Below are 11,027 nucleotides of genomic sequence, written 5' to 3' on the forward strand. Positions count from 1 at the left end.
CAATTGTTACTCTCGCACTTTACATACTCGTACTTTATTCAACCGTTACATCAAAACCCCACGAATACTTGTCTCGTGAGCATTTACAGTGAATCCTTCATCGAAACTGCTTGTCAACACCTTCTGCTCCTCGTTGGGATCGACATTCTTACTTATCGAAGATACTACGATACACCCCCTATACTTGTGGGTCATCATACATCAACGGGTAAAATTCATCTAAAATTGACAATAGCATGCATGGATTTTACACTTTAAACCCTATTAGCCTCCCACATTCAGATGGGGCCATCATTTTCCTCAATAAGACGAATGGTTTGTGCAAATTGCAAAATCTCATACCAGTGGAGCATTAGTCTACAATCAAAACATGTCCTAAAGGTTACTTCCAAAATCTCTCCATCCCAGAGTTCAACAATGGTTTGATTTTGTTCATTCGCCAGGTAATATATATCCCAATACTGGATGGCCAAATTACAAGTACCAAACCAGTGGTTCTTCCAGAATTTTACTTTCCTACCATTTGACACTTTTCATTGATAACCCATTTTGGTTGCTTTGGTAGCCCATAGCACACCTTTCCAAAATGGAGCACCAGTGGCAGAGCAAGAAAAAAAATATTAGGGCTATTCACCCTATAGTTATATTCTATAATTTGTTTCCAAATTTTAATCTCATCCAAATTGTATATTTTCAGCTAACAAGCTAGTAGGCAAAGATTCATTTCAGCTAAATCAGGAATGCCAATCCCCCATACACCTTCTTCCAGGTGACTAGGCCCCAATTAGCCAGATGGTATTTGTGATGAAACTCATAATCATCCCATAAGCAACGCACCATTTGGAAGTTAATCAGAGAACTAACCAATTTAGGGAATTTAATAACACTTGGCATATATAAAAGGAATACTAGCTAAAACACTTCTAACCAGCTCCAATTTGGCAGCATGGTTAGTCTTGTTTTCTTAGCTTACTATGATGCAAAGGCACTCGTAAGTATTGCATAGGAAACTTCCCCAACTTGCAGCTCAACGTTCGTGCAAACATCATTTCCACCCCCAATATTTATGGGAACCAGATCACATTTATGGAAGTTTATGCGCATACCATGGATTTGTTCAAAGCAGGATAGTATCCATTACAAATTGATTGCAGAATTAATATTATTTTCCAAGAAAAGAAGGATGTCATCAGCACACTCCATACTAATGATCCCAAAATTATTCATAGTTTGCATTAACCTAGGAATCTGCAGGAGCTTTCGTCGGCATTTTAGTAAACACATCCGCTATAAAGTTAAATAAGATGGGAGAGATGGGGTAACCCTGTCTGGTTAGGAAAAATCACTATTTTCATCATTTAACCTAACCCCCATAGAACCATTTTGTAATAAGCTTCTAACAATAGACATCCACTTCGGACTAAAGCCCTTCTTTTCCATCATTTGAAGCAGGAACTCTCTATCCACCCTATCATATGCTTTATCATAATCCAGTTTAAAGATGAAACCAGACTGTCCATTTTACACAACATCATGAATAATTTCATGAGCACAAACAACACTTTTCAAAATGTATCTACCTTTAATAAAGGTTGTATGGTTTGGTGAAATAAGCTTTTCATTCACTACACCCAGTCTATTTGTAGCACACTTGGAAAAGATTTTAAAGCTACAACTAGTAACTGCAATAGGCTTGAACTTATGTATAATTACAACATCAACCTCTTTTGGAATTAGAGTCATAAGGAAAAAATTGAGACTAAATAGGTCTAATTCCCTTTTATTCCAATCATTTACCATCAATATCCTGAGATACACCGGGGTCCCACATGCCAACACAACTATTAAAGATCTAAATTATCTAAAAAAATATCAAGCTTCATGGCCGACTCGTTCCCGCCTAGCCTCTTCAGTGCCGCCGCGGCTGGCTCTGCTCTCCATCACCATGCCATGGTGGACCCGTCCCCGCCGCCGAGTATGGCTGCCTAGACCTCCTTCACGTCAACGCATCATGGTCGATGGAGGGCACGTTCAACCCTCCTCCTCAACCGCCGCCGAGCATGTCCCCTGCTACGTCCTCCATGGCGTTGTGTGGAACCTAACAGGCTGCTGCACTGATCATATGGTCACCGAGCGTGATATTGATGAACACTGAAGCGGGGGAGCATAGAGGTAAACAATGGAAGCACCCTAGAAAGCACGTGAGACCAACCGAACTGTCAAATAGGCATTTGCTGATCTAGTATCTAGATAATGGGTGCGCAAAGTTCATTAAACTGACAATTTAACTCAAGTTTTTCATGAAAATGTTTACGCATACTGCGCATAACTGGGTGTATATAAGATTTTTGTCAAAATAATGGGTGTATATTTATACACCCATGTCCTCATTTGGCTCCGTCTATGCCAATAGGACAAGAAGCTCGCTTTGGTCAAGATGTGTGTTCGTAGACGACATAGGAGGAACGGAGGCGACAAAACAATTGATGGACACAACGCCGGAGCCGGGGAAGAAGTGGACGACGATGATTCATTGCACCCCGCATCGATTCCTTCTGCTAGGAGAAGGCGAACGAAAATGCATAACTTGTGACGTGGTCGAAGGAGCTTAGGGAGGTATGGAACGGTGGTGCAAGGTGGCATACATTCCGGTGAGGTATGGAACAGAGTACTACACAATATTATGATTTATTATGTTTTCAATTCGTTTGCTTGTTGCTAGTTATAGGTAATTAGCCCACCTATAAAGCTCAGTAATTGTCTTTTCTATGGGTTTGGGTGATTTTCCACCATGACATGTGTTCCTTACAATTGAAAGAAAAACTAGACGGATGGAAAATTAGTCAACTGGCAAATAGACGCGATGCATTGCTTGAGCTGTTTTCTGCAGGTTTAATCCAACAGTAGAAAATGCTGCAATACTCCTGAGATTTAGGGCGATTTACACAAGAATAACATTTTGTGTAAAAAAAATCATAAAATAACCCTTCAGCTAAACTATTTCACGGCCTCTAACCTTTTTGTGTGGCGTCTTTGCAAGGGCGCCACATATGTCTATGTGGCGTCTGTGGGAGCGCCGTCACACATTGTCGGCTGGTAAGCTCGAGGCGCCACGTATGACAGGATGTGTAGCGCCCTTACGAAAGGCAAAGTGTTAGATGCGTGAAATAGTTTTAGCGGAAGGTCATTTAATGATGTTCTTATAAAAAAAAGGTTATTTTTGTTCAACCCCACTCTATCGATGCTAATGTGCTACTATGCCTATGAACCTACCCATCTTCCTCGCCGACCTCCGCCGCCTCCTCACATCTTGCCCCGCGCTCCGGACCCTCGCCCGCATCCACGCCCTCCTCCTCGTCTCCTCCGCCCACCACCTCCTCTCCCCCAGCCTCGCCACCGCGTACGCCCGCGCCGGCGACCTCGCCGCCGCCGAGTCCACGCTCGCCGGCGCACCCACCTCCCCCTCCTCCATCGCCGCCTGGAACGCCCTCCTCGCCGCGCATTCCCGCGGGGGTTCCCCGGACGCGGCGCTCCGCGTCTTCCGCGCTCTCCCGCCCGCCGTGCGCCCCGACAGCACCACCTTCACGCTCGCGCTCTCCGCCTGCGCGCGCCTCGGCGACCTCGCCACCGGGGAGGTCGTCAGGGCCCTCGCGTCCCAGTCCGGGTACAGAAACGACGTCTTCGTCTGCTCGTCGCTGCTCAACCTCTACGCGAAATGGGGCGCCATGGGCGACGCCGTCAAGGTGTTCGACCGAATGCCGAAGAGGGACCGCGTCACCTGGAGCACCATGGTCACCGGGTTCGCGAACGCTGGCCAGCCGGTGGAGGCGATTGAGATATACAGGAGGATGAGGGACGGCGGTCTGAATGCAGACGAGGTTGTCATGGTCGGGGTTATAAAGGCGTGCGCGGCGACCGGGGATGTCCGCATGGGGGCCTCGGCTCATGGGTACCTGTTACGGCATGGTATGCGGATGGACGTCGTCATCTCAACAAGCCTCGTCGACATGTACGCGAAGAATGGGCTGTTTGATCAGGCGCGCCGGCTGTTCGAGCTTACCACGTCCAGGAACATTGTGTCGTGGAACGCGCTCATCTCGCAGTTTGCGCAGAGCGGGCGTGCGGACGAGGCGCTTGGTTTGTTCAGAGAGATGCAGGCCTCCGGTCTCCAGCCTAATTCATGGTCGCTTGTCAGCGCTCTGCTAGCTTGCTCCGATCTTGGATTCTTCAAGCTAGGGAAGTCAATACATGGTTTCATCTTGAGGAGGCTCGAGCTCGACTGTATGGCGGTTACAGCAGTCATCGACATGTACTCGAAATGTGGCTCCCTGGCAAGCGCACAAATGCTTTTCAACAGGGTTAGCTCGAGAGACTTGATTTTGTGGAATGTGATGATTGCGTGCTGCGGTGCTCATGGACGAGGCCATGATGCCCTGTCTTTGTTCCATGAAATGAAGAAAACCGAGGTGAGACCTGATCATGCCACGTTTGCGTCTCTTTTGTCGGCTCTCAGCCACTCCGGTCTCGTCGAGGAAGGCAAGTTCTGGTTCGATTGCATGGTTCATGAGCATGGAATCGACCCTGCGGAGAAGCACCTGGTGTGTATAGTGGATCTTTTAGCCCGTTCTGGCCTTGTTGAAGAGGCCAATGACCTGCTGGCATCGATGTGCACTGAACCAACCATCGCAATTTTGGTCGCTCTACTTTCGGGCTGTCTGAATAACAAGAAGCTGGAGCTTGGAGAGAGCACGGCAGAAAAGATCCTTGAACTGCAACCTGACGATGTTGGCGTCCTTGCCTTGGTCTCAAATCTGTATGCCGCTGCCAAGAACTGGGAGAAGGTCAGGGAAGTGCGCAAGCTAATGAAGGACCATGGCAGCAGGAAGGTGCCTGGGTGCAGCTCGATAGAGTTCCACGGGGCGGTGCATACGTTCGTCATGGAAGATCAGAGCCATCCTCAGCACAAAGAGATTCTACAGATGGTCTCGAAGCTTGACTCCGAGATGAGGAAGATCGGCTACATCCCCAAGACAGAGTTTGTGTACCATGACCTCGAGGAAGGTGTCAAGGAGCAGCTCCTCAGCCGCCACAGCGAGAGGCTGGCGATCGCCTTTGGACTGCTGAACACAACCCCAGGAACGAGGCTCGTCGTCATAAAGAACCTCAGGGTCTGTGGCGACTGTCACGACGCCATCAAGTACATCTCGAAGATTGCTGACAGAGAGATCGTGGTGCGGGACGCGAAACGCTTCCACCATTTCAAAGACGGAGCATGCTCCTGCGGTGATTACTGGTGAAGGGTGTTAGACAAGACAAGCTGTCCTCTGTCCACCTCTCTCCAGCATAGGTGCATAGCACAGTCACAGAGTACCAGTTCCAGATTTCTTGTGCAAACACACTGATTTGAACCCCAGCAACCTCAGCTGATTTGATACTGTAGAAAGCAGCGGCTCTCCTTAGTCTGTTCTTAAGGGGACACTTAACTTTGGTATTTCTTCTATAAGCATGAGGTGGCATCGGAACGTTATCATTGTAGCCACTAGTCACTTGGTGTTTGCTCTATCAGAATGAAACAACACTACACTTTTAAGCAGACTGTCACAAAATTGATGTTAGATCATGCTGACCACCATATGTGAACCATATTTGATAGGTCAACCATATTGTTTTGTGAGAGCACTACTTATGATATAACATAACATATTTCTGTACGGTTGGAGGAATCACTTGACTATATGTTGTTATTTGATTCATCTCAATATTCATTTAGAGATCATTCAGTTTTTATTTCAATGCCATTACTCTAATATATGTTCTTCTTTCGTTATATGCAGCATGTGGAAGCTCCGGAGGTTCTTCTCCGGGGCCTCTCTGGTGTCCAAGAAGAATGTGTTAGGGTGCATGAGCTCTGTCTTGAAAGTAGACCAAACCTGGGTTAGTTTTTATGTTTCTGCTCTTGGGGTCATAAGCAACTGTTAGATCTACTGACCTCTTACAATCATACAGGAGTTCTCCCATCGGAGGTTTGTGTATTGTGTGACTTAGCTCAGCCCACACCATACTGGTAACTGATTGTGTTCAGCTGCAATTCTTCATAATTTGTTATACCAATCTGTAACTGGTAAATTTCATACTCCTATGTAGGACCATAAGACATGTTGGTGGTTCTATGATAGGTGCTGCTGCAGAGCAAATCTCAATTGTCGTGCGTACCGTTGTGGAAAGCAAAGCCAGCAGCAATGTCTTGCGCTACATCTACACGACAGGTTAGAAGTTAGATCATGAGCTTCCGAAGGTGGGCTTCTCGTTTTGATTCTAGCGAGGTCCCAGTTCACCGTGACCGTCACTTCCTCCAACAAGATGCCAAAACTCCACGCGCCACGAAGCTGTGCAGGCCACTCCTGAAATACAGCCAGTGGAAATCACAGCTCCCTCCTCCCTGCGCTGCCAACAATTACAATGATGTCGTTTCAGCTGTCACTTCGTTCTGTGAATATCTAGCACCGTAAGCACCCCCCGGCTTATAAATTTGCATTTCCCACCTGCGCCCCATTTGGTTGCCGCTTTCTCCCGCCTGGCCGCACTTTTCCCCGCGCAGGCCGTCGTGCCTATAAAATTGGTGACGCCGGGACCTCGGCTAGACCACAGAACCCTAGCCATGTCTGCGTGCACTCCACCCAACACTTGGACCCAGATTAGCGAGGCCGCGAGGGAGAGGTACCCTCCGAGCCCCACGGCGAGCAGTGATGATTGGGGCGACGACACCGACGGCGAGGACAATCTAGGCCAACCTCTGTGGAGCAGCAAGTCCTACTCGAGTCCTTCCAGAGCGTACGGCACCAAGCCCTGGAAGCCTCGGACGATCCATTGACTCCTGCCTCCTCGAGCTGTCTTGCTAGACGACGGCCTTGGAGGAGCGCGACCGCCAGTTCATGGCGCGAGAGTGACGCACTTGGGCAGAGTTGTGCTCCCACTGAGCGGCCAAAGAGATCGCCGAGCGTTCATCGGCCGAGGCCACATGCCAGCAGGCCGCCCTCCACGCCGTGTTGGAGGCGGAAAATGCGGCCTATAGGGAAGCAACCTTTGTTGTTGTGCAGGTTGCGTCAGAGTGGCTTCAGGATGATGCATCCGTGGTGCGGCAGGCGATGAGGGACGGTAAGATCGAGGCGTCCGCCGATGCGGAAGCGGCGGCGATCATTGCCTCTCATGTGGCGGCACAGCAGCGGCCGCTCACGCGATGCGCTGTAGGCGACCGCTCACGCGGTGGCATAGGTGGAGGCGGATCAGCGGCAGTGCATGACCTACCTCTTGACCATGAGGAGGCAGGCAACCCACGAGACGATGCGCCGCGCCACGAAGCCATGCGCCCGTGGCAGCCAATGTGTGACGGGGACAAAGGAAGCTCCGGTGGCAAGGTCGACGGCCCGGCGGCCAGCGAGCGCCAAGGCAGTGATGGCCAAGCCAGCTACGTCTACACTGGACAAGCCCTTATGTAGCTTAATTTAGTCTAATTAGGTTTATTATGTAAAATGGAAACATGTAGCCATCCAAAAAAAATCAAGTAATGGCTTTTGTTCCATTCACTTGCAGGCCACGGGAGTGCTGCTCGACCGCAAATCTCTAAAGAGCTCTAAGCTCCCAGGGTTGGCAGCCCTCCTGGTCGATCGGCAGGTCGCTTTCGCCGGGCCCAGTTGGCATGACGGTTCGTGGGCTGGGCGCTAGGCGGTTCCTGGGTCAAGCGGGCCAATCAGCCGATGTACAAAGACTGAAGAGAATTCCTGATTCGTTGCTCCATTGTAGTCCTCTTATCCGCAGGCACTCGATCCCGCGTCTCACCGTCTTCGTCCCCAACTGGTCGCCGATAGCGGCCGGCGGTCTACGGCGAGCGGCGGCGGCAGCCGCAGATTTGGCCAACTGAGGCATGATTTGTGCCGGGCGGCCCTGGTGGCTAGGCGAGAGGTCAGAGGTGGGCGGTCTCAGTGGGGTGAATCGACGACAGCATCATCGGTGAACTTCGCCGCATCTATTTGGTTGTCAGGTAATCTGGCGACTGGTGGCTTCATGCGGCGCTGCGGGTGGCATCTCCACCGTGGTGAGCAGCTGGGGGGCTGAGGGGTCAAGGGGGGCGGTGGGATCCAACGGAAGGCATGGTGGCTATTCCTGTTCCTATTTTTTATTGACAGTTGCCGATCTGCTTTGTTTCTTGTGTGCATCATGGATGTCTGAAATGTATTTCTACATCGTTCCTGCTGCTGCTCCGTTGATGTCTGAAATCTACTTGTGATCCGTTCATGCTGCTGCTCTCATTTGTATCACCGCCTGGTGAAGCTGCATGGTTGTTGGTGTTTTAAGGATTGTGTTCTCTTTCTTTGACTATGCTTGCCTATGTTTTTTGCTTTGTAAGTAACTTGCTTTTTTCCAAAGGAGATTCTTTTGTTGGAAATTATGTTCAGTTTTCCGACTCTTATATATACTAATTCTCTATCCATTTCGCTGAATGTCTACTGATGTTCAAGATATTAAAGGGAAGTGCCTTTCGCCTTGATACTGAATGAAAATTAGAGCTGCACCACATGTTGGGGTTCATAGTCCTTGTGGAAGTACTTAATTGCTGATACAGGCTTTTATATTTGAATATGTGCTACTTGTGCAACAATAGATGTGGTAAACTTCATATTCCTATGGCCGCAATATCTCAAAAAACATTCTGCAGTTAGTTTGGTTTGTGGCAATGTAAGCACTCTTTAGTTTCTTCCAAGTTTTTTCTAATGTTTGAATCATCAAAGTTTTGAACCTTTAGTAGAAACTTACCAATTAACTTCTGAATTAACTGAATTCTGAATTTAACTGTACATGTCTTCATGTGCATCATCGGAATTATTTAGCAGTTATGTACATTATTATTATATTTTCGTTCTTTCAATATTAGAAGCTTCAGTTCAAAATTTCTGTAGTTCAGGAGTAGCTAGATCCTGTGTGTCGGTGTAATGAAACATTTTATGAATTTTCTTTCTTCTGTGAGATTGGTCAGTGGGTCGAATTGGCGAGCAGCGTGGCAGGTGGTGGCTGCGTGCACCGCTGGGGTGTCATCGACATCTTGTTGAGCGGTTGGGCGGCCTCAGAACTTGTGCGGGCGGAGCACGCTGGTGGGCTTCGATGTACGGGTATGTTGGCCTTTTGTCCTTCTATCTTTTACTTGCTTTCGTGGGACCAAGGCCCAGTTTCTTTCTCTTACCTTTTGATATTTTTTTCTTCACCAATTTCTTTAGAAGATGTTACCTCCTTTCATAAGTCGTAGAGTGCGCAATAATTTTTTATTTAGGGTTGTCATAAGTAAAAGTATTTTTCTTGGTCTAATGAAAATAATATTAGTGAAAGGCATCTATACATTGTTGCTATTAATTTGTCCATGAAGTTCTGATAGATAATTTTTTTCTTCCAGGGAGATTATCCAACATTGAGGTTAACCAATCTAAAAAAATTACTTACCTGCAGACCATAGATTTACTCTGATGACCAATACAGCCTTCAAGTCCGATACAAGAAGAATTTTGTGACGCATAAATTTGGTTAGCCTAGAACAGAAGAAACAATGGGAACCTAGGAAATTTATAGTTGAAGCAAAATAAAATCAGGTACAGTGATCAAGTGGATGGACAACATACTAGATTTTGACACAACCATCCAGAAGTTAAACGATACTATCAATAAAGCGGATGTGCCACATGGGATCATAGTTTAGCATATTATTTTAACTTTTACGAACCAGCTCATCTTAAAAATTATCTCTAGCGAACAGGGATCAGATGGTTGTCTTCTTCTACGCACTGGTGAATATTTGTATCCTATGGATCCAATGGCACCATTCGGAGTGACATTAGATGCTAGCTGAATATATTTTTCGATCAGGTGTACCTTCCTCTGATTTGTACCATGTAGCTCTAAATGTTCTTTCAATCCACACATCTGCAGTTCGTCAGATGAGGGATATTGCATCTACTATGTTCTGGGCAGCTGAGAGGATGTTTGTTACTGATTTAGTGTTGGTATTTCTTTGTTTTGATGCTCAGATTCAGACCGTGTTGGCAAGTGGTTATATGACCAGTACTAAGTAATGCTAGATGTTATCTTGCCTCTTCTGGACCGGCAGAACTATTAGTTTTAGTCTTCGTTGAATAACCTCTCAAGCGTATGAGAATTGTTATCTATCTGTTTATGTTAGCAAGTTTTTGTCTCTAGAAAAGAAAAGTAAATAAGCTTCAAGACAGGTATCTACTTGCTGGTACCTTCATAAGTTTACTCCATAAAACTTATTTAGGCCAGTTTAGACAGATTTTGATAATGCCATATCAGTATGTACCTGCCCTTTTTTTTTTACTTGCCAACAACAGGTACAGTGATGTTTTTTTTTGCACAAAACTTATAATGCATTCATCCATGTTAGATTCAATATACACAAATGAAATTAAGAACTCTAGCATAGGAGAGGTGACATCTTTTTTTTTTTTTTTTTTTTTTTTTTGCAGTCACTCTTAGAAGTTCAGACACATGGATATAAGTGCAATTGTGCAATATCAATCTTTATGCTTGTTTGATTGAACTAAAATGAGTTATATATGTTCTTCCGAGTGACTATGTATGATTTTTAGATGCCTCCACATGTGGTCCGCGCTACCTCAGTGACTAAATATGTAGCTTCTCGCAATAGAATGTAGGGTACTCCAGCTACACTAGCAAATATTGTTACTTCAAACGAAAGAACACCTAGGTTCAGAGCCAGATGTTTCTGAGAATATTAAATAGGAAGACTACCAAGTTATTCTTCAATATATTTTTTTAAAGTGCAACTCAAGAGGAAATGAACCCTTTCTTTGATAAGAAAATTACCATCAAGGGTGAGGGTAATAGAATACAAGAAAAGTTAAAACTTCTAACAACATGGTGATAATAACGAATGTGCACATTATCTACCTTTGACTCGCTGGATATATGAAAAGCTCTTGCTCATATGGTACTCATGAGTTGTA

General features: G+C 46.4%; 2 protein-coding genes across 2 annotated transcripts; both read left to right on the forward strand.

Moving 5' to 3' along the window:
• The first annotated feature begins 3,263 nt into the window (after nucleotides 1–3,263).
• LOC124675423 (putative pentatricopeptide repeat-containing protein At3g25060, mitochondrial) lies at nucleotides 3,264–5,711 on the forward strand. The gene has a single exon (XM_047211499.1). The coding sequence runs from the start codon at nucleotides 3,264–3,266 to the stop codon at nucleotides 5,295–5,297; it is 2,034 nt and encodes a 677-aa protein (XP_047067455.1). The 3' UTR covers nucleotides 5,298–5,711.
• Nucleotides 5,712–5,818: 107 nt separating this feature from the next.
• On the forward strand, nucleotides 5,819–6,368 carry LOC124675424 (mediator of RNA polymerase II transcription subunit 18-like). Its single transcript, XM_047211500.1, has 3 exons — nucleotides 5,819–5,934; nucleotides 6,007–6,064; nucleotides 6,145–6,368. The coding sequence occupies exons 1-3, from the start codon at nucleotides 5,829–5,831 to the stop codon at nucleotides 6,269–6,271; spliced, it is 291 nt and encodes a 96-aa protein (XP_047067456.1). The 5' UTR covers nucleotides 5,819–5,828; the 3' UTR covers nucleotides 6,272–6,368.
• The last annotated feature ends 4,659 nt before the right edge of the window (nucleotides 6,369–11,027 follow it).

The sequence above is a fragment of the Lolium rigidum genome, chromosome 7, assembly GCF_022539505.1.
Source record: "Lolium rigidum isolate FL_2022 chromosome 7, APGP_CSIRO_Lrig_0.1, whole genome shotgun sequence".
NCBI classification, from domain to species: domain Eukaryota; kingdom Viridiplantae; phylum Streptophyta; class Magnoliopsida; order Poales; family Poaceae; genus Lolium; species Lolium rigidum.

What these genes read in the sequence shown, in the direction of transcription:
- LOC124675423 (XM_047211499.1), top strand. Translation starts at nt 3,264, where the DNA reads ATGAACCTACCCATCTTCCTCGCCGACCTCCGCCGCCTCCTCACATCT.
- LOC124675424 (XM_047211500.1), top strand. Translation starts at nt 5,829, where the DNA reads ATGCAGCATGTGGAAGCTCCGGAGGTTCTTCTCCGGGGCCTCTCTGGT. An exon ending in TGAAAGTAGACCAAACCTGG is followed by an intron (nt 5,935 to 6,006) that starts GTTAGTTTTTAT and finishes ACAATCATACAG; the next exon opens with GAGTTCTCCCATCGGAGGTT. An exon ending in GCTCAGCCCACACCATACTG is followed by an intron (nt 6,065 to 6,144) that starts GTAACTGATTGT and finishes ACTCCTATGTAG; the next exon opens with GACCATAAGACATGTTGGTG.